The 25,927-nt window shown below is 40.0% G+C and overlaps 5 protein-coding genes across 11 annotated transcripts in view; all 5 read left to right on the top strand.

The window, feature by feature from the left end:
- Positions 1–235: 235 nt before the first annotated feature.
- Positions 236–5,490, top strand: fam50a (family with sequence similarity 50 member A). Its single transcript, XM_049753086.2, has 13 exons — positions 236–520; positions 664–748; positions 895–994; positions 1,109–1,266; positions 1,894–1,970; positions 2,735–2,801; positions 2,915–2,976; positions 3,047–3,123; positions 4,043–4,097; positions 4,190–4,238; positions 4,740–4,810; positions 4,882–4,992; positions 5,328–5,490. The coding sequence occupies exons 1-13, from the start codon at positions 410–412 to the stop codon at positions 5,334–5,336; spliced, it is 1,032 nt and encodes a 343-aa protein (XP_049609043.1). The 5' UTR covers positions 236–409; the 3' UTR covers positions 5,337–5,490.
- A 68-nt stretch (positions 5,491–5,558) lies between these two features.
- Positions 5,559–13,597, top strand: si:ch211-207e14.4 (interleukin-17 receptor D). 2 transcript variants are annotated; one of them, XM_049753083.2, is made up of 12 exons: positions 5,559–5,847; positions 6,891–6,975; positions 7,464–7,622; positions 8,557–8,675; positions 9,332–9,455; positions 9,817–9,855; positions 10,092–10,237; positions 10,348–10,422; positions 10,634–10,694; positions 10,893–11,027; positions 11,108–11,283; positions 12,137–13,597. In XM_049753083.2, exons 1-12 carry the CDS (start codon positions 5,716–5,718, stop codon positions 12,617–12,619), a joined length of 1,734 nt encoding a protein of 577 aa, XP_049609040.1. In that variant the 5' UTR covers positions 5,559–5,715; the 3' UTR covers positions 12,620–13,597. The 2 variants fall into 2 exon arrangements, with proteins under 2 accessions (XP_049609040.1, XP_049609041.1); XM_049753084.2 differs by having other exon boundaries at positions 10,896–11,027.
- A 537-nt stretch (positions 13,598–14,134) lies between these two features.
- Positions 14,135–20,968, top strand: sars1 (seryl-tRNA synthetase 1). Its single transcript, XM_049753085.2, has 11 exons — positions 14,135–14,327; positions 15,205–15,275; positions 15,363–15,443; positions 16,117–16,275; positions 16,750–16,893; positions 16,970–17,125; positions 17,577–17,798; positions 17,877–18,006; positions 18,161–18,318; positions 19,157–19,286; positions 20,247–20,968. The coding sequence occupies exons 1-11, from the start codon at positions 14,192–14,194 to the stop codon at positions 20,387–20,389; spliced, it is 1,530 nt and encodes a 509-aa protein (XP_049609042.1). The 5' UTR covers positions 14,135–14,191; the 3' UTR covers positions 20,390–20,968.
- A 62-nt stretch (positions 20,969–21,030) lies between these two features.
- On the top strand, positions 21,031–22,772 carry LOC125988203 (PTB domain-containing engulfment adapter protein 1-like). 3 transcript variants are annotated; one of them, XM_049753089.1, is made up of 8 exons: positions 21,043–21,148; positions 21,248–21,328; positions 21,430–21,501; positions 21,710–21,808; positions 21,882–22,019; positions 22,093–22,197; positions 22,267–22,368; positions 22,578–22,772. In XM_049753089.1, exons 2-7 carry the CDS (start codon positions 21,284–21,286, stop codon positions 22,333–22,335), a joined length of 528 nt encoding a protein of 175 aa, XP_049609046.1. In that variant the 5' UTR covers positions 21,043–21,148; positions 21,248–21,283; the 3' UTR covers positions 22,336–22,368; positions 22,578–22,772. The 3 variants fall into 3 exon arrangements, with proteins under 3 accessions (XP_049609044.1, XP_049609046.1, XP_049609045.1); XM_049753087.2 differs by having other exon boundaries at positions 21,031–21,148; positions 22,267–22,772; XM_049753088.2 differs by having other exon boundaries at positions 21,066–21,148; positions 21,251–21,328; positions 22,267–22,772.
- A 2,012-nt stretch (positions 22,773–24,784) lies between these two features.
- Positions 24,785–25,927, top strand: part of tns2a (tensin 2a) — a 39,618-nt gene continuing 38,475 nt past the window's right edge. For 2 of the 4 annotated variants that reach the window (XM_049755879.2, XM_049755883.2), the window contains exon 1: positions 24,785–25,688. In XM_049755879.2, coding sequence (XP_049611836.1) covers positions 25,560–25,688 — 129 coding nt within the window. In that variant the 5' untranslated portion in view covers positions 24,785–25,559. The remainder of the gene's footprint in view (positions 25,689–25,927) is intronic. The other 2 variants (XM_049755878.2, XM_049755880.2) reach the window with 1 other exon arrangement.

Consider the following 25,927-nt stretch of genomic DNA (forward strand, 5'->3'; position numbering starts at 1 on the left):
AATAATAATAATAATAACAATAATAATAATATGGCCACTGTGTAGTAGTAATAATAATAATAGTAATAATAATAATAAACATAGGCAAAGGCCTTCACACAATTTATTTAGATTTACTTTATATACGTACTCGACAACTAGTCAGTGAACATGTTTCCGAAAAATATTGATGGTTACTGCGTTTAATAGTCGTAATTACGAGCATTCATGCAGTACCTGAAGGCAACATCTCATTAACCCAGCATGCATCTCGCGGTCGCCATTATTGTTGTGCTCCGAGAAAATCGAGTTTCAGACTGCGGAGGAAAATTCATTTGTTTTTATTTATACAACATCTGTGCATCTTTTGCTTCAGATATTTGCAATCTTCACTTGTATTGACGTAACATTTAAGAAAGAACAAAGCAACATGGCTCAATACAAAGGAGCCGCCAGCGAGGCTGGGAGAGCAATGCAGCTGATGAAAAAACGAGAAAAGGAGAGAGAACAACTTGAACAACTGAAACAGAGGATCGCAGAGGTTTGTAACGCTTACATTTACAAAACAACCATTAATGTTGTCCGAAATGGTTGCATTAGCTGTACGAGGCAGCTTTAACCTGGACCAATGCCTATCCACAGCCATGTGTGTATGTTTTGCATTCTGTGTGATCCATCCTGCAGGACAATATGGTCAAGTCCAACATCGACAAGAAGTTCTCAGCTCACTATGACGCTGTGGAGGCAGAGTTGAAGTCCAGCACAGTTGGTATGCAAATCGTTGTTCAGAATCCATCCAACAAGTAAAGACATAGTTGCATGCATGCCTTCTCTAATACTTCTACATCGTAATTCATTCTAAAAAATGATCCTGGTGGATGAAGTCTGTTTTTCCATTTCTATTGATTTGATTAGGTTTGGTGACATTGAATGACATGAAAGCCAAGCAGGAGGCTCTTGTGAAGGAGCGTGAGAAGCAGCTGGCCAAGAAGGAGCAATCCAAGGAGCTCCAGCTGTGAGTTCAAAAGCTTGTGTTGTGAATTCATGATGCAGTAATGATCCAAGAGCCATTTGTTCTTTGCGTGGTGTTTGTCAAGTTGTTCATCACGCTGTCCTCATCACTTTTCAGCAAGCTCGAGAAGCAGAAGGAAAAAAAGAGAAAAGAAGAACAGAAAAGAAAAATTGCCAGTTTATCATTTAATCCCGAAAATGACGGTGACGAGGACAATGAAGAAGAGGAGGATGAAAAGGAAGAGGAGGAGGAAGAAGAGGAGGAGGAGCAGGAGTGTGAGTTCTTGGTGAAGGGTTCCTAAAATAGAGCTGTTACTCAAGTATGAACGCTGTCTGCCATTCCAATCATTGTGTTGCCGTTCTGTGAATCTGGTACAGAATGTTTCCATCCATCAAACCTAGTACATTGAGATTCAAAAGTTTGGACTTGCCCGGACAATTTCATTAAATTGAAAACACCCAATTTTTCATATACGCTTCAATTCAAAAGTAATGAGATCGTTAAGAAAGGCACAACTTTACCACTATGTCTGAACTTTATTTTTTTAAACACTATTTTGAAAATATACCCCACAAGTAGTGCTTGTTCACCAAAGGAATATATATTTGGTATAGGAGTCATCTAAAGGTAATTAAAAGCATATGTCACATTACTTCATTATTATAGTATTCGAACATTACTATCTACATTTTTTCAAAGGTAACTAATAACTGTACGGGAATACATTTTAAAAGTAAGCCCTCCCCACCCGAATTGGATTCATATTTCCTAGCCGTAGCAGTGCAGCCCTAATAAAAACACAGTGTCAGTTTGTTTTCATGGCTGAAGCGTGTATTTATTATTTTTCCTTTGTCATAAACAATTCTCACTTGTACTATATAAAGAGGTCTCTTCTCTTACAGATGTCCCCGCAAAGAAGAAGAAGCTAGGAAAAAATCCAGACGTAGACACAAGTTTCCTTCCTGATCGTGACCGAGAGGTGTGGTTGAATAGTTTCATGTTAATTTGAGCTTCGTTCACTTGAAATGATTTCCTTGTTTCTTGTTGCTCCGCCTCAAAGGACAACGTTTAGTCAATGAGTGTAGTTGATGTAAGACATCACTGGTTGCATTTACTTTCACAAAATACCTCAGCTGAGGTGCCTCCTCTTTTTCCACAGACAAATAAAATGTGGAGCCACTTGCGATGTACCGCCCACAGACAAAGGGAAAGAGTGCAGTGGAAAGTCAAACGGGGGAGGGGGGGGGGGGTTGCATATCAAGAAGTTAGACTGAAGGCTATTATTGTAGTAGTATAAAATTTCCAAAACAACAATTTGACAATCCCAGGAAAGCTGCAGTACTGGTACACCCAGATGTGGCATTTTAACATGCAGATGAATGCAAAACAATGAGTTAATAGGGTTCACCAGTGGGCACCAGGTACCCCCAATGTGCCCAAGAAGTATCCCGCTGGCCTGTTTTAAATATAGCTCGTTTGATCTGGACTGTCAACCAATCCACGGTGTACTTTGCCTGAGACCCAAAGTCGGCTCCAGCTCACCCGCCTTTGTACCACTTGTCCATTATCAAAAAAAAAAAAAAAAAATGCTACTGATGAACAAGCGCTGGCTTGTTGTTTGTGGACAAATAATTCAGAAATATTATTCAAATATTGTATAAATAAATGTCTTAAAAGTCCTTAACCTCACAATGCTTCCTCAAAGGAAACCTTTTGTTTTTGTTTGTGAATTTTTGTGTTCAGGAGGAGGAGAATCGACTCAGAGAGGAGCTGAGGCAGGAGTGGGAGCTCAAGCAAGAAAAAATCAAGAGTGAGTATCAAAAAGCACCAAACTATCTCCAAGACTTTTGCGATCATTTACTGTCAGTTTTGTCTTCTTCATGCATGAGCACGCATTGATGCATTAAACATGGTTGCTTTCAGGCGAGGAGATTGAGATTACCTTCAGTTACTGGGATGGATCTGGCCATCGCAAGACAGTCAAGGTGGGCGCATGGCCCACGTTAAAAATCTTCAAAAGGTTTCCTTTTTCATGCTCTTTGTTTTTGCCATCAGATGAAGAAAGGAAACACTATCCAGAACTTTCTGCAGAGGGCCCTGGAAGTCCTAAGGAAGGACTTCAGTGAGCTCAGGTCTGTTTAGAACAACATTTGCAGATTTGCGTTGTTAATGCTTCATGTAGACAGATATTATTGTTTTCTTTTTTTATGATTTTTTATTGTAAGGTAGGATCAAGAGACACATTGGGGTGCCAGCTTTTGAAAGTTGTTACTTGGCATATCCTGTATAGATATTATTTTCCTCCAACTCAATGAAGTGATTAAATATCCATAGACTTAATACGAGTCCATTCTAACTATGATCAAGAGTTGATGAAGCAACACAGCATGGTTATAATTATCATTAGGAAGTTAGAAGTTAGTCATAGTTTTGTTCTGCATGCGATGTGAATTGGGCGTAACTGTTAAAATTGATGGACCAGTGTTTTTGGGTTTGGTTATTTTAAGATGTGCAGGGCTAATTCAAGTAGCAATGTTGTAGTCTCCAATTTTCAAATTGCAAAGGCTGAATTATTAATTTTTGAAAGCTGCAATTTTGTTTTGGTCATTTGGTATTGCTTTATTTATCCATATATAATAAATAAAATAAAATAATAGGATGTAGTGTCTGGAAGGATTTAGTGCTTAAAAATTGTTGTCCAGATGTTGACATCATTGTTTCATAAAATATGAAACGTTAATGTCGTTGTCTTTTTCTGCGTTATTCTTGCAATCGCACTTATTTGCCTTTCTTTCAGCATAAACTTAATCTATAAAACCAAAACATTTATGTATAATAAATCTCTTCTTGTTAATTGTAATACAAATTAATTTCTTGCTTGTGTTTTTTTTTTGTTTGTTTTAAATACAGCAGAAGACCTTAAAAAAAAAAAAAAAAAAAGTTGTTCAATTGTTCAACAATCATTCGGGTCTAGTTTCCAGAGATGTCAGGTGGATCCAGGAGAACTGAACATGTGCTAAGCATTGCTACAAAGCATTGTCCTCTGTGCAGGTCTGCTGGAGTTGAGCAGCTGATGTATATTAAGGAGGATCTGATCATCCCGCATGTAAGTGACCCTTCATTAGTTTACACAATAAATACCTTTGTTTAAAAAAAAAAAAAAAAATATCTGACACCCCACCTCTCTGCTGCTTTTAGCACCACAGCTTTTACGACTTCATCGTGACAAAAGCCAGGGGCAAATCAGGTACGTTAACTGAAGTCAACTAACTGTTTGGAACAGGAATGCTGGCAGTGCCAGCATGAGGAAAACAAATTAATTGCTGTCCTCAGATCCATACAAGGTCTCAATCATATGAAGAGAAACTCTGGTAGGGAAAAAATGGTAATTGATCCAGGTATCATGTAATGCAGTGATGGGTACCTGGCGGAAAACAGTTGTACTCACCTGTTGACTTGTTGGCAAAATATAGTCATTTATAAACCATCTTAACAAATATCAATCACTAAAATATAACATTTGTACTCACCTGTTGTTGCATAAGAATTTTCTTTTTACCTTGAACTTTCCTTTTTGGTAAGTGTTGGTCTTCTCGCCACATCACTTGAATTAACTGCGGGTGAAGTTTCAATCCAGTCCAAAGTAAATGCCATATATTTATTGTTTACAGTCCTGTTTCTCTACTTGCGTGTGGGTTATTTCATGTGTTTATTTAAAAAAGTTGGCGTTTTGTTTTTACTCCAACAGGACCACTCTTCAGCTTTGATGTCCATGATGATATCCGTCTGGTCAATGACGCCACTGTAGAGAAAGATGAGGTATGGACAATTGTTAGCAGCGTGTAATGGAATAGTTATCTTTGTTTCTATTTCATCTCTTTGTCCTTAAGTCTCACGCAGGTAAAGTAGTGCTGAGGAGCTGGTACGAGAAGAACAAGCACATCTTCCCCGCTAGCCGCTGGGAGCCGTACGACCCTGAGAAGAAATGGGACAAGTATACGGTGAGCTTTGTTGTCCTGCACAAGTTCTCGAGTATCATTTGGAATTTGCTCCTACTTTCTGGAACAAATTTAGCAGCTGTAGTGGTCAGCTAGTTAAAAAACACACATCAGGTCAAGAGGTATGTCATGAAAAGAATGCCGTTCCTGTCAGTTTTTTCATGTTGGCCCTGACCTGAGGGCATTGACTACAAATGTGGCACCCCCATGAGTTTCTTGGTGTTTTGGCACGCTTTGGGAATGTGCAACAGAAGTCAAGTCCCATGTCTGGCTGCTGCCAATTGGCAGTTTGGTTGGCTTTCCAACATAACACTTCATTCCCTGTTTTCTTTTTCCAGATCCGGTGAAGCTGCAGTGACCTTCTGTATTATAGCATATCTCTCCTGCGCCCTTTTAGAATTGATCACAATTACCCCAAACTGACCTCAAACATTCATTGTATCCCATGTAAACTCACATATGTAAATATTGCTGATTAAATTCAACCTGTAATTCTGACAAGACTGTTTTTTTAATGCGGGTTTTTTTTTAGCTGTGGGTGGATGTTTGTGTGGTATGATTGCTCATGAAATCACACCACACAAACATGCTCCACCTTCTGCCTCAAGACACCACACCCACTGCACTGATTTCTCCTTCCAGCAGCCATTCTAACTCAAAAGAATGAGCTCTTGAGTAGACTTTGCCAAATAGAAGACGCTCATTGCTTTGTAGTTGCGCACCGTGATGGCTCTGAAGATTTGGATGACGGCAATGATTTTCTGCCATGTGTTTGCAAGTTGTCACCTTGACCAATTTCATGATAATTTGACAACAGCGATCACTCCTCAGGACTGCAGCCTGAAGTGTATCCGCCAGGTAAGACCACTGCAGGCCCCTTGACTTAATTGCATGGTTGTTGTATTGAATTTTGTCACGATGAAATAATCACAAATTACACTAATGCTGACTCCGTCTTCAGTATATGTAATAAGTGCTTTAACAGTGTGTTGAATGTTTTGATTTTTCATTGTTCATTTTAAAAATGTTTCAATAATATTCAAAAAATATAAGTTCAATGTTACATGTGTCGCGCCTTACAGGACATTCTATTACACTGTCCCTTTTAGTGAAAAAAATAAATGCTGATACTTCCCTGAGGTCATAAGAGAACACGCCAACAACCTTAAAACATACTGATCTTTTATCAGGGGACGCATTGTTTTCACATATTGTATAGTATCCAAATCTCTAGGACACGTCAGCCCTTAAAATGGGTTGAATCGCTTTAGAATGTGAAAGTAGTGTTGTAAAGACCACACCAACTGAGTGAGACCATATTATTGAGACTAGAAAGTTGAGACAAGACCAAGACTATGGCTGGGTTGTACTAACAAGCTTTTTAATCAAGGACGAGCTGCGATGGAAGATTCATAAAAATCACGTGTATAATGAGTTAAATGACCAGATGAGACTGACAAAAGTGTTAAGACCGGTTTTGAGAAGTGCAGCACCACGTGAAAGCGCACCACTGGCTGTGGATTAAATGAGATAATGAGTTGTCATGCAAGTGAATATTTTTAGTCTTCAAAGACATTCTAGCGACCTGATTAGTGAGAGCCATATTAGTGTAGAGTTATGCTAACTAGAAGGCCTGACACCATGTGTATTTTTCAAAACTGCTATGAACTTGTTTTTAACAGCTCGTATGATGTGTGTTTTGTAGAATCAGTATGTATAGAAGTTAAAGGGCGAGCTGATCTTTAGCTGTGTTGTTGATATGGTGATTGTCTGGCACCCAATCAACAGCTGGCTTATAGCTTTCTTGTTTTTGAGTCAGTGTTTATGACAGGAATATGCGGTTTCACCTCAACAATAGAAAAAAGTCCACTAAGACTCAATTGCATTTCTGCCACCTACAGGGAGGAACAGGGTGTGAATACTGCAGAATAAGCAATGACGACCTGAACAATGCACTGGGCCTGACCTCCAGAAATCAGTTGGGAAGTAAGTGGGACTCGTTTTGTTTACATTACCTCAAACATCAACAGATTTGAGACTCATGAACTGTATATGAGTCACTTCTGTTGTATTTAGTTGTATGGTTATTATTATCCATCCATTCATTATCCGGCCGCTTTATTCTCACAAGGGTTGCGGGATCCTATCCCAGCAGTTTTTGGGCGGTAGGCGAGGTACATTCTGCCAGCCAATCGCGAGCCACTCATAGACGAACAACCGTTCGCACTCACACCTAATTAGTAGTGGTCAATCGGCCTACCATGCATGACTTTGGTATGCGGGAGGAAACCGGAGAACCCGGGTGAAACCCACCCAGGCACGAGGACAACATGCAAACTCCACACAGGAAGGCCGGAGCCCAGAATTGAACCCAGGACCTCGAATGCTGTCTCTTTGGGTTAAAATGATTGTTACAATGTGGCAAATGTATTCACATTGTCTAAGCATTTTGTATACCTACTTTGCCACCATAGGTTGCGTCCCCTGGCCATGTTTCACGCTGTTAGGCGAAGAGGACCCTGGCATCTGTCAACACTACGTTGACGCACCCACTGATTTGCATGTTGATTTTCTACCTGATCCGGATCCCGATTCAGATTCCATCGTTGTGTCCTGGAAGCCGAGCCAATATGGTGAGTTGACCTATGTGTAAACACGCACATACGCCTAATCTTGTCCTCCATGGTATGTTAAAAGCTCTGTCCTTTAGGGTATGCTTTAAAATAATAAATCATCACGTCAGACATGTCTGAGAGGACTGAACCTCACCCGTCTGCAGATATTTCTGCTTGACATCGGCAAGATTGATTACAAATCAGCTCATGAGCATGCTTTTGCTTCTTCATATGTGAGACACTGCACTTTGGAACATCATACAAATTTACCAGAAGTTTAACAATGATTGGAAAAGCGTAACAAGGAACTCTTACTCTTACTTTTACTACCAATAACAACAGCATGCAGGATATCAAATTGATGAAGGATTTTGTCTTGAAATCACAAGACACTTCAGTTTTTTGTTTTTAAAACTATGTGAGAGTACCCAACATGGGTCAAACCTGTTTTATGAGGTCATGGCATTTGCTGTTAAGGGGTAGTTTGGACTTTAAATCATTGACTTCCTAACCGTGAAGAGCAAAATATCGGTCAATGGAGCTACCTACGAGGGCCCGCTCCATTCTTTAATCCAGCCCGCTTCGCTTTCTTACTACCAAGAAACCTGTAATATTTGTTGTATTTTAAGCCATGCTCATTTATCTCTTTAGATAATTAGATTGACTCTATTGTAAATAACATAAATTGTGAATAATAAATCATTGTTTGTGTTTGTTTGTTTGTTTGTTTGTTTGTTTGTTTGTTTGTTTGTTTGTTTGTTTGTTTGTTTGTTTGTTTGTTTGTTCTTACTTCACCTTCAAATTACTCCATTAATCCAATGTAGCACAAAAGAAAGAACAACTAAACTCGAATGTGCCAACTATATGAGAAAATCCCAAGAATGTCGTACGAATGTCTCATAGTCTCCTACGAGCATGCAATTTTACTTTTTTATTTTCCCCTTTGCTGCAGGTATTGCCTTCCTCCGAGGCTTCCAGGTGACCGTGCAACCCTTGTCAGGTTCCAGTGCTGGCTGTCAGCTCTTTCTTTTCCAGCGAAACCTCACACTCTCAGCTTCACACTCTGAAATGGTATTTATCATGCTGCGTGAGAAACCAACAAAAGCAATCAAGTTGTTTTTCTACATTCTTGGTCTGTTAACTGGTTGCATAGCATGTTGATGAAGTAACTGGTATATCTGGTTTAGCTCCAGACTTTGGAGTTGCGTGCTTTGAAGATGAAACCGTTAAAATTATGATACATAAACTTTGTGGGTGGTGCTACTTTAGTGTATCAAATGTTTTAAAGGAATATTTTAATGAAATCACAACTCTTGTATTGGAAGAGAAATATAAATAAATATAAATTTAACATGTACAAGTCATAAAAAATAAAAACCTGGCCCAAACAATCTGGGGAAATCTGCTGATTTGATTCCATTTTATCCAATTTTGATTCCAGAGTTTTCATCTGGTTGAAGAGTAATTCCAAAGTATTGTTCGTTGCTTGGTTCAGTTTTCTTCTGTCGCTCTTCCCTTGTACAAATAACGGTAGTTTGTATTTAGTAATTTGTATTTTACATGTCTGTGTGTCTGTATGCCATTATTTCTCAGTTTGCAGCAATAACCTTGAGAGCAGAATAGAGAGTGTCCTACCCTCTCGGCTGCTAGAACTGAATGTTACTTACATAAAGATGTACATAATTTCTTAAAATAAACTACTCATGACTGTGTTTGTCCTCTTTCAGGTCTACAAGTCAGATCCTTTTCCCGGCCTCCCCCTTGGGTCCAAATATGCCATCACTGTGATGGCAGTGCCGGTGCCTGAGAGGTGGGAGCGCTTCTATCACAGCAAGATCTTCTCTACACGCTGTAAGACACACACGCACACTTGCTCTCTCATGGTAATACTCAATATTTGAGGTTATCATTCACAGAACTGTGCAGGCAGTCGGGACAGTGGAAATAAATAAGCAATGTAAAACATGTTTAGTGATGTATTCATTTTCCAGTTATTTTTTTTTATTTATTAAATATATAATGACACCAGAGCCTTTTGGATTTAGAGCCCCACACCCAGTTGTCAATCATAACAAACTTATTGCTTTAAAAAAAAAAAAAAGTCATGAGCACAGCAATGTGATTGCCAAAGAATTTTGTACAGTCCTATACGTATTGGTTACAATACAAGTAAGATATAGCATTTAATAATGACTATTTTGCGATTTTACAGCATGTGCAGAGAAAAATGGATTTCAGCAGTGTAAAGCAGGTGAGGAAACAAAGACTCATCTTCAATTTTCCACATTTTACAACAAAATGTAAAACATGCTAAAGTTAAGTACTGCGCAGGATAACCTTATTTTGAATGTTGTTTTGAAATTAGACCAACCAGCAGCGTAACAAAATGGATAGTGTTAATATTTTCACTGTATTTTTTTTTTAATGTCTCATGTTTATTTCATTGTCAGATTTAGATTTCTGTAAAATTGTTGCTTGTGGTTGTAGACTGGTATCCAACGAACGTTGAGGTGGAGCAGAAAGGATCTGTGATCACCGTCACGTTCAACTTGGCGCCGCCTAACTTGGGCATTACAAGCTACTTCTCATATTGCTCAGCAAACGGCAAGACCACGTACATAGAGATAGCACCTGTGAGTGACATTGTTTCAACATGCACCCGTTACAGCGTTAACAACGCTCAGATTTATTTCTATATTTATTTATTATATTTATTTATTTAATTGATTTTATATTTCTTCAGAATTATTCCAGAAACCGAACACATCACAGCTTTGCGCTCAGAGACCTCAAAGAAGGAACCAATTACACATGTGAGGTAAAATAACCGAATTGAACCGCTCTATGCACACTATCTAGAATAATGTTGTAGTCATTAAAGCACTTCTTATGGATGTGGAGACTGGTGGAATATACTGTATATACAATATATAGTATATACTCTTGTGTTTTCTGTGATTTAAATACTCAAAAGAACACGTTCCACGCATTCAATGTGAATAATTATCTTGATAACCTTTATGTGACAGATAGCTGCAAACGAAGTGGATGCCATGAGGAAATTATTCAACTTTCAAGTCAAGCCACAAGGTGTGTATTTATTATTAACTTGCCTTCAAATGGTGATGCAACTTCACATGGTTAATGCTCATTTTATGTTGCGTAATTATTGTGGCCCACAACATGATCTCAACTAGTTTTGGAAACAAAGACAGAAAATAATTAATCGAGCGCGATATCGTCAATGCTGAGGTTAAAGTGTCTTAACATATACTTTCCTACCCTCAGAAGTTGGCTCTACAGGTCCCAGCTGGACTCTGGCCATTCCTGTGGGTTTTGCTGGAGTGGCCATTTTTATTATTGTGTGGGTTGTTCTCACACGGATGCCCTGCGTACAAATGAAAAAGATTTACATCAAACCAGGTGCAAAAAGCTAAAAGTGAAAACACTTGAACTGACATTGTAAGAGTACAAACCAAATTATTTTGCTATGTTGTTTTAAGATGAGTTGATAAAGCAGCAAGAAGAAATGAAGGCCCAGGAGGAAGTGATGATACTGCCTAACAACCGGAGGAGCCCTCCTCGTCTTCTGATATGCTACAGTAGTAACGATGGCCCCGCCCACGTCAATGTGGTCATGAAGCTCGGAGCTTTCATGCAGCAACACATGGCGACTCAGGTAGTGTACTTGACCTTTAGTTTCAAGCCTGCAACAGCAAAAGCGATAGACTTTAGTTGAAATACGTACAGTACGTGGATTGGTGTTGATTTCGGAACACTGGCTGTGTTTTCATAATAAAGAAAATGGTGGGGCAGCAACCAGTTAGATAGACCTACATACGTACCAGTGTAATGACTTTCTCTCACAGTGTACACATCATTATAAAAACCTTGCATCTTAAAAGTTTTTAAATTGTTATTACTAATCTCAGTATTGATTTATTATTATATTTTCCGTCACTAGTGGTGTAGCGGTACATTCGCTCGACATGTGTTTGGGCAGCGTGGAGTCCATTCCTGCTCAGTGACAGTGTGCTCGTGGGTGTGGCTGATTGTTCGCCTCAATACTGTGTGCCCTGCGGCTGGCCGGCAATCTAGTTCAGGGTGTAGTCTACTTTTCGCCTGATGTCAGATGGCTCCAGCCCTCCTCACAACACTGAACAGGTTAAGCGGTGTTGAGAATGGATGGATAGAGAAAATTAGATTGTGTTCAACAGAAAAAAAAAGACATTTTCATTTCCATACTGTGATACAATATTTACAGTATATTTTTTCTCACTGTTACCGTACTGTCAGAATTGAATAAGGGTGTATGCAAAGTCCTCTGGTTTTGGTCGGTTATTTCCCTGAAGCCCTAAATCCAGAATAATAATTGGCCATAACGTTTTAACAGATTTGGATATAATTGGTCTATATTTTAGGTATGTACCAAGAACAGATTAATAGATTTTGATTATAATCTGGATTGGAGATTAGTGTGTAAATCTGTCCAATTTTACTGAATGTAATTTAGTTATCTGTTCCCACTCAAGGTGTGTCTGGACCTTTGGGATTCTCTGGGGATTGCCGAAGAAGGAAGCATGGCGTGGTATTGTAATCGGATCCAAGAGAGCGACTTTGTCTTGGTTATTTGTTCCAAGGGTCTTTGTCGCAAAAGCGGACATTTAGAACACGGTCTCTTGGACTCTGAGGTGATGGTCAGCCTCATCGGAGCGGAAGTGGGACGAGCAAAATCTGACGGCAGAGACCTCTCCAAGTATATGGCAGCCATTTTTAACTACTCAGAGGAGGCAGATATCCCCACTGAACTGGGCCTGGTGTCCCGCTACAGGCTGACCACTGACTTGATGTTGCTTTTCTCCCAACTCCACCAAGTCCGCCTTCACACTCCGGGCCGCTATGTTAAGATAAATAATATCTCAGAGGAAGACTTTATCGTGTCACATGCTGGACAGGCTTTGCAAGAAGCGATCCGAGACTCAGAGAAGGCAATGAAGGAAGAGAAAGAGATTTGACCATTAGGAGAAAGGCAGAGAAGGAAATACAAAGGCAAAGGAGAAATGAAAAAGAGAATGCTTTTTCCCTCTCTCTGCTAATATTCTAACTTATATTATATTTATTGGTAGACTCAAGGTCCAGTCAACATTTTCACTCCAACTATATAGACAAACACAAAAATCGATCAAAAAACATTTAGTTCACTCCATACGAGCTGAAGTTAATGACTTGAATGAGGTTATAGACTGGCCGAAGTGATTGACAGCCCCAAACTTCTCATACATAGCAGGCTAAGATAAGGAAATCAAGCTAAACTGTTGTAGCTGATATTTCCCATGGACAGTATGCTTTTATCTCAGTAGTGCACTTTAACCTAACAAAATGTGTAGATATGCTGTAAATTGTAGTTAGGTATGTGCACCCAAACATAATCAAACCTAATCAACAGCATTAACATTTGCTATTGTATTAAAAAAATTAAAAGAAGCAAATGGAACTTTGTTGGGATAATTTTTGTCCATGAATAAGCAATCAATGTTGTACATAATGGAAGAATATTTGTTTTACCTCAAAATATGAGTATGATTGTGTGAATTGTGTTTTTTATAAATTGTGAGTAGAAGTCATGATTGTCGACAGTGAGTACCTGTTTGAACTTTGACTTGTTAGATTGTAATCCGTGTATTGCCAAAATTGAAATGGTACTATTATTTATTAGGAACAATTCATACAGACTCGTTTTTGCTATTGCACGATAGTCCTTGTGTAGCATATAATGCCTCAAAAATGGTTTCTCTTGAGACTGTGCACTATGCATTTTGTGCTTTTGATGTAGCTCACTTAAGATCCTCATGTGTAGAATGTATGTAGATGAGACAATATTTATAATGTATTGAAATGACACATTTTGCATTATATGCATATGTATCATATTTTGTATATATCATTTATTTATTGCTTTTCTACCCAATATCTAATAAAGTAAAAGACATGTCCCTCGTGCGCATTCAATGTGTCGTGACAATCACAACATAACATGATGTCGAGTTTTGATTTTAATTCAAATTTTGTGTGGCATAAAGGATGATCTCATCAAGATGCCAATGGCATACAACTATGCCCCTGTGCATGTTGTAATCAAAGTACCATGAAACAATCCAGAAATATATGATTTCATAATACATAAATGTGTTATTTTTAAAATATCTTATTATTTGAAAAACCTCAGTCGTTTGAATAGTCAAAATATTAATTATTCAATTGATTGAAAGAGTTAATTTCGCAGTTTTCCTATTTTATGCGATATTGTGGGTTGCCAGAAATGTGTGGAACAATTCCAATAGGTAGTATTTGATGCAAAATCTATTCACTAATCAATAAAAACTACCCCATAAAATGCAAATAAATCTTTCACTAGAGATTTCTAAGACGGTAACGTTTTTTTCAAGTAACCAAGCAAATAAATGCTAGTTGAACGTGAAGTCGTGCATTTTCGTCTCTTCAGCAACAAAATCTGGCAACACAGAAGAGGCGTAACAAGCACGGGAGCTGGTTCTGGCTTTCTCTTGAGTGTCAGACAACGTGTAGAGATGGTGCTCGACTTGGACCTGTTTCGAACCGACAAAGGCGGCGATCCTGAACTGGTCCGTGAGGTCCAAAGGAAACGCTTTAAAGACGTTACGCTCGTCGATAAACTGGTCGCCGCGGACTCAGAATGGCGAAAGTGTAAGATGCCGCCCAACTCATTCAATCACCCGAGCAAGTTGCTAACGTCAGCACAACTCCATAAAGATTTCAATGATTTTAATATTGCCAGTTCTGTACGTCGTTTATGTGTTGATTGTTCAATAAGTGAAATGTACCGATAATGTCAGGACAGTGCCACTGTTCGGCATTACAATGTACAGTGAAGCGATTAAAATACTCGGTTTAATCCATATTTATTTTGTTTCCGTGCTAACCAGCGCTACGTTGGCTTTAACTTTAGACTGCAGTGCAGGTGGCAGTGCCTTAGGCGATTTACAATTACAATCGTTACAGTGAGCGGGTTTCAATCCTCCCGAATTTACCGTGTTGTTTCCATTTTACTAGTCAAACGACTCTTTCTAATTTAGTCGTGACAGTAAGCATTTTTCAACAGGGTTTAATGTGATGTGTGAGGTTGCATATGCTACTTCGCTGCGGTGCTAATATTAGCATCACTCTGTAGACAAAGTACACCAAAAGGCAATATATTTCGCTTAACTGTGAAAACCGAAAAGGTGCAATGCTAAATCTACACACAGGCACAACGGAAGTTTCAACAAAAGGCGTGTCTTTTGGCAGGGTTAAGGTTGAGTTGGATTAGTTTCGCTGGCTAGCATCGTGCAATCTGACGCAATCCCCGTTTGCAGTTTGACTACCTTGCCCAGCTGGCTGACTCCTCCACGCTTGTCATTGTGACCCACACTGCAGACACGTAGTGTTCGTTACATCGATTGCTTGTGCATGCTACTCTATAATATAATTGTGCAAAATTGTCTGTCAGCATGGTGGCATAACAGCTTCTTATGACAAACATTCCCATGATTCATCTCTTACTGTCTTCCCCCATCTGAAACAGGCCGCTTCACTGCAGACAACCTCAACAAAGCAAAAAACCTTTGCAGCAAGAGTATTGGGGAGAAAATGAAGGTACATTCTTGACTTTTTTAAAAAAAGAAGTGTACAATAAAAAAAATGACATCTAAATTTGACCTTTGACCCATCATGTCGTTAAAGAGGAAAGAACCGGTTGGCGAGGATGAGTCTATTCCAGAGGCGGCACAGAATCTGGAGGCGCTCACAGCAGATACACTCTCGGTATGTGATATGTGATGCGTTTAGTTATGTGAGCGCACATGTTTGCACTAAAAAGATGTCTTCATACAAGGTTTCTGACAGTCATCCACCAAAATCTACAAATATTTACAGCACATGTAATATCTACTTGTACCACCTTTTTGAAATTTTTCGGTTTTGTGATACTGCTCGTCCTGTGCAGCTATGCCATTGGCAAGTACATCTTTTTCCAACCGGAAGCAAACTGGCACTATGAGCCTGCAACGAGGCAAGTGGTTATGCAGTCTTTTATCACCTGCTGCCAAATTATTTGTTAAATAGGTTAGTGGATCCATGCATGTGGCACATGAAGTGGACACATTGAGCTAATGCTAACACTGCAACTGTGTTTACCTTTTTTGGCTTTGACATGATTATGCCACTCCATAGTCCAGTGGCAGAACAAATTGCCACATAAAGGCTGAAAACCAAACACTCAGTCATGTCATAAGCTAGAGAAATTCAAAACTGCATTTTTTGGAAATAGATAATTGTAGACTTGTTTAATTTTACACTTACTTATTAGTGAGGTACTCCAGAGAACCAACTATTTGCAATTAAAAAGTCAAGTTTCCATAACTTGTTCCCTTCAACACCTTTTGTGAATACTTAACTTTAAATATTGTTTCCTCCCTCCCTCCCTCACTCTGTGCAGGCCCTAACAGTGACCCAAATCAAGAAGGTGCGTGTGTTGGTGGATGAGGCCATGGTAAAAACTGATAGCGAACGGTTGAAGCTGGAGGCGGAACGCTTTTCGTACCTGAGGGAGATTGGCAATCTTCTGCACCCGTCTGTACCCATCAGCAACGATGAGGTGGGTTTTGAATCAGATGAAAGAATTCTCACTGGAAATTACTGCACAGGCGTAATACAGCAGGGGATGAAGACGCTTTTCTATGTAGTAAATAGTATGGCGGAATTGTTTTGAGTTGGCTTATATGAATTGGAACAGGGAGCGCAGGAGATGGCTTTAGAAGCTACATGCTGTGTGTTATCACATCCCTGGTCTTGATGACAGTGAAGTGCATGAGATTGACGTTACGCAGACAAATTATGCTTCTAATTGCATGTCAATCGGGTTAATGAATCATTTGCTTGCATCTCCTTAAAAAGTGCCTTCACTTTTGAGTTACACTTTAATAATTGTGACAATTAGTGAGGTTGAAGATGGATGGAAATCCAGCCTTTCAATTATTTGAGTGAGTCACTCCTGAAATCTGACCAATTCGTGTAGCGAAGTCAATCACACTTTTTTTGCCCATCGTTTACAAATCTCCTGTCTTTGCAGGATGCAGACAACAAGGTGGAGCGGACATGGGGTGACTGCAGTGTCCAGAAGAAGTACTCCCATGTTGACCTGGTGGTCATGATAGACGGCTTTGAGGGGGAGAAGGGAGCCGTTGTGGCTGGGAGTCGAGGCTACTTCTTGAAGGTGAACTGATTAAGCATGCTCCTGGACTCTCCTGTTTTTTGCCTTTCATACTGCTTCACTCTCTTGTTATTTTCAGGGCCCACTGGTGTTCCTTGAACAGGCTCTAATCAATTACGCCATGAGGCTCTTGCATAGCAAGAACTACACCATGCTTTACACGCCCTTCTTTATGAGGAAAGAGGTCATGCAGGAAGTTGCCCAGCTCAGCCAATTTGATGAAGAGCTTTATAAGGTAAATTATACCTATTATACTTTTACTGTTAGTGTCATTGTTGCCATTTTAGTCCACTGATGGGGTGTACAGTATATATGAATAAAAAGACGAGCAGAAGTAGGCCTGTTTTCTCTTATTCGCCACCTTAATTCATAAAACCAGATTAAACCCATTACCATTAGCCACTGTTGATATAGAATTGCATCGTGTAAATGAAACAGTGACATGTTGTATGTTATTTTGAGTGTGACTAATTTGTTGAAAATAAAACAATGGGAAACAAGTGTGTCAACAATAATATATAAATATACTGCTTTTCAAGTATTGACTAGAATAATTGATAGGATTTCCTAACATTCCCCTTCCAGGCAAGTTCCCATTTTGTTGCTAATTGCTATCAGTCACCAGTGTAATTATGTTACTGTGTGTCATTAATGCAGCAGCTCAGTTTTACTGTGTTTCTATGTAGGTCATCGGTAAAGGGAGCGAACGAGCAGATGACAACTCCATCGACGAGAAGTACCTCATCGCCACTTCTGAGCAGCCCATCGCAGCTTTCTTGAGGGAAGAGTGGCTGAAGCCCGAGGATCTGCCCATACGCTACGGCGGCTTCTCCACCTGCTTCAGACAGGAAGTGGGCTCCCACGGTCGAGACACGCGTGGAATCTTCAGGGTGCATCAGTTTGAGAAGGTTGGCCTTGTCGGAGTAAAGAGGTTATGACTCGATAAGTGGCATGGAAATGTCAATTTTTCGTCTTTCTCGGCTTAGATTGAGCAGTTTGTCTACGCATCGCCGCATGATGGAAAATCGTGGGAGATGTTTGATGAAATGATCGGGACCGCGGAACACTTTTATCAGTCTCTCTGTATTCCTTACCGCATTGTCAACATCGTCTCTGGTATGTCAAATTTCCTCCACATCTGTTGTTTTAAAACGCACAATAGAATGTTATTTACAGTAATGACCATCTATTAACATGTAGTTTGTCTGCAGAGCCTTAAAAAGTATTACATTTGATTTCTCCAAATTAACTTGATCTCATTCATCCTCAGGTGCCCTCAATCATGCTGCTAGTAAGAAGCTGGATCTGGAGGCCTGGTTCCCGGGCTCTGGGGCTTTCAGAGAGCTGGTCTCCTGTTCCAATTGCACAGACTACCAGGCCAGACGCTTGCGTATCCGCTACGGACAGACCAAAAAGATGATGGACAAGGTGGGAAAAGTGCAGCAGTTTAGACATTATGTTGATCAATTGATTTTTGGTCATCAAAAGTGTTTCAAGTGGAATTAAATGCCATAAGTGTCAGTGAAATTAAAATGAAGCTAGTGAGACCTAATGAATTTCATTAATTGTTAGCAATCATCAGGGATGGGTGCGATTTCAGGTCTAACTTGTTTTCTCTCTAAACGCTTTCTGTTTGTGCGTGTGACTATTTTAAATGAGAAAATATCAACCTTAATCCTATGTGTTAGGGTTTTTACTTTTTGCCATTCACGGTAATTTGGTTGTTCAAGGAAACTATTTTTGGAAATACCATGATGTCTTTCAAAAATTAATAAATTATTCAATAAAATTGTCAAAGTAATCGACAACCACTTTAATAATCAAGGAATCGTTTACAGGCAAATTTTTTTTTTACTTTAGAATTGCCCAAATCCAAATGTCAGCGTCTAAACAGTAATTATTCGTTCATTTATGTATTTATTCATGAAAAAAACAAACTCTTTGTTTGTAAGATATTTGTAAACTTTGGAAAACAATAACTGCACCAGTAAGCGAATCAGTTTGGTGAATACATCATCAATCCCTCTTATGTAATGCTGTTTGATTATTTTGTTCTTTTCATCACAAAACAATACATACTAAACAACAGTAAATGGGAAAAATGATTTTATAATACACTTTCTTGCAAAATAAAATTTTATATGATTATTTGATTAAATAATCGATAGAACATCCGATCGTACAAATATTCTCTAGTGAAAGTCCTAAACACGCTTATAATCTATGGCTGTACACTCAAGACACTTCCTGTTTTTCACGTTTCCAGGCAGAGTTTGTTCATATGCTTAACGCCACCATGTGTGCCACCACACGTGTGATGTGCGCCATCTTGGAGAATTACCAAACTGAGGAGGGCATCATTGTTCCAGAGAAGCTCAGGGAATTCATGCCTCCTGGTAAGCAGTTACCAAGCTGTAAATCCATCTTCTGTACCGCTTATCCCCACGGGAGTTGCCGGCGTGCTGGAGCCTATCCCAGCAGTCATCGGGCAGTAGGTGGGGGACACCCTGAGCTGGTTGCCAGCTAGTCGCAGCCAAGCTGTAAATGTTCTTGTATATTAAGACCATGAACACCACCCTCAAATTCGGTTGAACCCAATGCAGATTCACGTCAGACTTTAGTTACAGGACTTGGTAAAAAATCCTGTACCAACTGAACTTGAACTTCAAGACTTGACAAGTCTTGCCTGTTTGCATGTATACAGCTGCATTTTTCAATCACATCTTGTATAATGGACGCCCAAAGTCCATTCTAATATACAGTGATGGCTTTGGGGCCATGTTGAAATGACTTATTTGTTGAAACCAAAGCCTGTCGAATACGAAAATATGCTTCATGTTCGTGTTGCCTCTTGCGGCCTGCTTTGTTCTGCGTCTGACTGGAGCGTTTGGTCAAGCTCGGAACGGCAGCAAGAGAGAAGTAGCCGCTCCCTTGTCACTTTTGGCAGACTTACCAGTTAAGCCTGTGGACTTGGGCTAGGCAAAGTTGCCTGCTTGCATGGGCGTGGCTAAAACAGTATGAGAACAAGTAACCATTTCACATAGGTTAGACCTTCTGCAGCTGACAGAAAATTTTTGCATGGTTCTTATTGATCTTTTTGGATTCCATTAAACAATTCAACTGAGAATACACAGTCATCTGGGAGTTATAGTTAACATAGAAAGGTTAAAGGTAAATGGGCCAGTGAAAGTTTACCTCAGGACTTTCCGCTGTACTCTTGGATTTTCGTCCGTCTTCTGTCTCTAACAAACTGTGGGTGTGCAGTGTAGATTAATTGTACAGGAAGGGAGGGGGTGACCAACTGCTCGTTTGTAATACCAGATTTGTCCACTTGTCTCTGCTGTTTACCAATCAAGGTATGAACGAAATCATCAAGTTTGTCAAGCCTGCACCCATCGACCAGGAGATGTCCAAAAAGGCTAAGAAACAGAAGAATAAGCAGGCAGGAGACCAGAACCTCCCCGACGCCATGGAGGCGATGTCGGTCAACAACTCTTAGATGCACAAATAATAAATATTCTGGAATTGAGCCTTTCATTGTACCACCAAATTGTTTTGGAGAGAGAAGAAAACAAATATAGTTCGCACTTTTTATTGATTAATGTTGGTTCTCAACAATGCTTTGGGTGGCTCTATCCTACCAGTATGTACCACAATTGACAAAGGGATAGTTCCTGCGCATTTTTCAGCTGTCGCAGACAAATGACTCACACGCATTCCGAGCCTTAAACAAACAGGATCACTGTCATTTCTGGCTTTGTTTGTTTGTGATTACTTTGTAGTGCATGGGGGACACTGTAGTATGGAACCAAATCTGTCTTGAGCTGCTCATTTAAGACCAAACCTAATTTTAAAAAAAATCCTACAAAGGTTAACGTGTATGCTAAAACTGGTTCAACCATCGCTAGTTGTATCTTGAATTTCTGCTCTGTCAACTGTTTATTTTAGGCTCTGAAATTCCCTCATATTGCCTTTTCCCAGTTTCATCATGTCACTATTGAATATTCAGCCTGTATTGAGAAGGAATCACAAAGTGGCTCTTACTGTAAGCATATTAATAAATCCAGGTCATATGGAAGTTTTGTTGTGTGCGTCTTTAAATGCATTTCCAATTCAAAATCACTTGTAGTTGAACTTGCCAGTGGTCATGATGAGCATCTGATAACATACAATAAGGAAGACGTAAGTTGTTCATTAACTCCAGCAGACTTTACTCCCGTCCACTCAAGGAAATCCTGTATTGTCTACTGCCAAAACGGTAAGCTCAAGTTACTTTGTATTCCCATTATTTATTATTGCGTTGACCTTTTGTTTGTGCTTTCAAATGTGTGTGTATACTGTATATAAATATGAATAGTAGTTGCCCACCTGGCTGAATCTGCTACTGGGAAGGATGAGTGACACAGAGGATGACATTGAGATCTCTTTTACAGTGAAGGTAACTATTCACTATTGATCGTTGACTGCGATAGTTTAGCACTTAAAAGAATTACGTATGTGCGATCTCGGTACACTTAAATTCTGGCATACTGTACCTAGTTTCTTGGGCGAGTGGAGGTGGTCCACCCTAATGGACTTAATATCCTGGAGGAAGCAGCTCAGAACCTCAAGGTATTACGGAAACGTACTAGTTGCACCCTTTACATGAAGTTTGATACCCCTGTTTGAAACAATGTATATGTTTGAGTCCTAGAATAAAAGTGAAAGTGTCTGTACTGTATGTGGTCCATGTGCCATACTTTTTCTCCTGTGTAATGATTAGAAGACATATACATTATGTGGTAATTGACGTGTAAAGCTCTTCCTTGTCATCCTTAAGACGCCTGACCCATACTCCTCAGACAAGGCTGCAAAGAAGAGCAAAGTCCATCTTTTCGTGTCTCTGAGTGGGATTGACATGTTGGAAAACAAAACCAAGGTGTGCTCCAACCCAGAACCTATGTAGACCTTAAAGCGTCCAAGCATGTGACATGACTTTGTCCGCCTGTCAGTTTCTGCTGTACACCTGTCCTCTCCCCACTATTTCCTTCTGCGCCGTCTTGCCTTCGTCGCCCAAAGTGTTTGGCTTTGTGGCTAAGCACCCTGCGGTGGACATGTACCACTGCTACTTGTTCAAGAGCGAGACTTTGGTGAGCATGCGTACATTCGCACAACTGGATGGTGGCCTATCGGTGGACCCCAACTTCCAAAACTTGTTCCCAGGCATACGTGCTGGTCTCCGCCATCGGCGATGTCTTCCGAGCCGCGAAAAAAGAAGAAAGTGTCCGAGGGAGTCGAGACCTGATAGTGGAGGCCCTCAGGCACAAGGTCAGCAGCCCTGCTGCATATTGATGAGACAGTAGGTTCACTGCATTCTTACTATTTTGTCATTTTCAGAACAAAATGCTACAAAAAGAGAATTCTGAGCTCAAGAAGAGGCTTGCAGACAAAAACAACCAACAATAAGGACTTGAGCTTGGAGTCTTTCTACATCTGCATGTAACTATAATACCAACCATTCTATTCAGTTCTGCACCTAAAATCAAACAACCTCTTCACAAACTCATCAGTCATTGAAAATGATCCAACAAAATGACACATTTAAAAATGCATGCCTCCACTTTTTATAGAAATTGTGTACATTTTGCAAATGTGCATGAGGGCTGAATAATTTTGACTGCAACTTTAGTCTCTTTTGTTGTCTTCAGGGAAACCTTGAAGATCACTTGTAGAACGGAATTACCTTCAATAGTGTTTTTACCCTTTTAAATATAGTTTGCATTGTATTCTTGTTTTGCATTCAGTTTTGCATCATTTGACTGAATTGTGGTTTAATGAACAACAAATTTTGTATACAGATAAAACTGGCAGTGGTCACTGAGTTAATAAAATTATTGATTTAAGTGGTGTAATCTTGTAATTGGTCAGAAAGAAAATGAAAACCATTATGTGAGTGCCTTCAAACAACTTACATAACAGAATCAACTGGGTGTGCTCGAAAAGCTTGCAGACGTGAAAAAATAATGTCGCTGACACTTGGCTCTGTACTTAGCTGCTAAAATATTTACATATTTTTTACTATTCTAGTGTAGCACTCACTAGCGTTTGTTAACTGCTGTTAGCTTTTGACAGTCTGATTTATGTTGCACAGAGAGTTTCAAAGTGGGCTCTTTTTCTCTTTGCGGCGTCATCATCACATTATTCTGGACATAACAGGTCTCGACCTGACTTTTAAGATCAACTTCCTTCCATCCTTTCCATGATGACCGAGCAGACTGACCTAGACACTCAGTTTCCGTCTTTTGTACTTTACATATTTCTTTTGCCCTTTAACAAACATTTACAATGTCCCATGAAATGTTTGTTGAAGAATGACAGTATTTTTTTTTTTGCAAATGCGGCAAAAATGTTCGCCAAGCAATTTTCTTAATATTTTTCCCAGTTATATGATTTTACTCTTACTTTGCGGGGTCATGGTGTCACAAGTGTTAAATTGACATGTTTTCTTCTATCCCTGTTTGAACTGGCAAATATTTTTGTCCTAAATCATACTTTCATTCAAAAAAATCCCATAAAATTGCCAGACAATGAGAATATATTCATGGATGTCGATGACTACATAGTCCATATCCCAATGTTTTTAAGATTTTAATTCTTTCTCAGTTCTCACAGTAAGCCCCATACGCTCTACGTAATGATAATGTTATAAAGAATTTCTCTCTGCCCAAAAAAGCAGTACGGTGAAAAATGGACAAATATGCCCAAATACATTATCCAGAATGGGTGTAAATGATCACATAATTTGAATGAAATTGCTTCACCAAGTGTAGAGCTGCTAAATTGCATTTTCATGACCCTCATGACCAAAATAATTAACTACATATACATAAATAAAATGTGATTTTATTAAATTATATGTATACATTAAAGGAAAAACACTGGTGATTTATTAACATGTTAACATTGCATCCTGCCCATAAATTCTGCCCCAAGAGACAAAACATGGAATAAAAAAACTGTGAGACAGCATATTTTTAACATTGCAATGCTTTACGGGACCTCATCATGAGGACACAACATAGCATATATTTTTGTTACTTTTTTTGGCCCAGCAAACATGCTGTAAAGCCACACACAATGAGTCACACTACTGCCAAACAGACCAAAATACTTTTGCTGCTATGGCTCCTAAATTTTCTTCAAAGAAAGAATAACATTTGTTTGTTTCTGTTTACCCCACCATTCTTTTTCTCTGGGCTTTTCCCTTTTTTGGTTTCATTTTGTGTTGTCTGGGCTCTTCCCTCCGACCTAGCCCTCACTCTGTTGTTCCACCTTCTCCTCATTTCGCCATCTTCCAGAAATAAACCATCAATCTTTGTTCATCCAGAGTACATACTGAGTGTTAGACTGTTCCTGCCAAATATGCTGCTTGCTACAGCTGAAAAACACTTTGGCCAATAAAACTGTGTAAAAGAGGGTTTGTGAGCCCCCCCCCCCCCCATTTTGCAAGCGGAAAATCAGGTTTTCACTGGGTATAAGTGAGAAATCTTCACAGTTGATTAGTTGGAGTTAATTTCATAGCATGTAAAACCAGGAGGAGGGATATCGTTGTAAACGCTGCATTCTGACCTCATGTCTGACAGCAGAAACTTCCAAAGAAAGGTGAGATTGTTGAATGCAGGGCTTTAGGGGGATCTACTCGTTTCTCTGGAATTGATTTGTGTCCAAGGAAGGTCTCCTGGGAAGCTTTCTTGAGGCAAAATGCTTGCAATAACAAAGATGTGGAGGGTAGGGTGGGGGCTTGTGGAGGTGCATACAGAATTTGCCTTTTAAGGGGGTCTGCTCTCTCTTGTGCAAGCCTTGTGAGCTCATGCGCAACAATCACAACAGAGTCATTTCAAAATAAACAAGAACCTAGAAACACGTGTGGAGTATTTTCTGCACTCTCTCGGCTGAAAGAGTTGGCTCCCCTTTCAGGATATCTTGGCTGATTGGACCATATGTATGTTGTTTACATACTTGAGAACAGTGAACAAGAGTCTGGGGCTGAGTTGGCGGCGTGACGAGCATCCTATCTGCCGCCGTCACCGCTGTGGTTTTCTGGCTTGTTTTCCAGACAATACCAACAATGTGCTTTACGACTGAGCCGAGGGGAGGCCGCCTGCATCTGGGGGCAGGAAGCCCAAGGAGATGAGATGAGAGGGAGGAGGGGATAAGAACAGAGAGGTAATTGTGTGTATATATAAGAGTGAGGTAACCAAGCTGAGCGGCAGAGGCAGAGCGGGCAGGAGAGGGAGATGTGTTCTTGGGATGGGAAGAATGGGGAAAAAAGTGAAGAAAGTGTAGATGGATTCTGGAGAGTCAAAGGAATGAGGCAAGTCGGAAAGTGTGTGTGGGAAAAGCAGAATAATGGAGCAGCAAGTGCCAGCATGGAGTTGAGTAAGAAGTTTTTGTAAAGTGTACTTGGAAAGGAAAGGGGGGTGAGCATATCCTCCCCTCTGTCCCTTCTCGCAAGTCGAGCCAGGCTGTACCAGAGCCAGGAAAAGGGGAAGGGCCTCCATCTCTTTTTCTGGCTGACAAAAACAGCTGCCCGGAGCCCGATTGAGAGGCTTTGCGGAGGACCGGGAAGACGAGGACCAGTGGTGAATAGGAAGGGGAGACATCCCCGAGGTCAGGACCCGTCCACCTACATGGGTTGCATCCTGAGTTCGGATTGGTGTGGGGAGGACGTGGTGGCTGCAGTGCCGTTGGTCAGGAGCCCGTCCGAGAGGATTCGCAGCCTGGACAGGAGCGACAGTGGCAGGATGAAGCTGATGAAGGTCAGTGTGGGAGTGTGATCGCTCCATAGCATTACACAGTGCATGGTGGGGGTGGTGCAGAGCATGAGGGGCTCACAAGGAAGACCAAGCTTGCTTCAGTGTTTACAAACACATGAATGTCATGACATTGAAGACTATTTTGGAATTTACAGATTTTTTTCTTAGCATGGTTTTCTCAGTATTTACGAAATTATTTACGATATTGTCTTTTTTTACAAACACACAATCTTGAGACAAAA

This window comes from Syngnathus scovelli, chromosome 2, assembly GCF_024217435.2.
Source record: "Syngnathus scovelli strain Florida chromosome 2, RoL_Ssco_1.2, whole genome shotgun sequence".
Classification (NCBI taxonomy): Eukaryota; Metazoa; Chordata; class Actinopteri; order Syngnathiformes; family Syngnathidae; genus Syngnathus; species Syngnathus scovelli.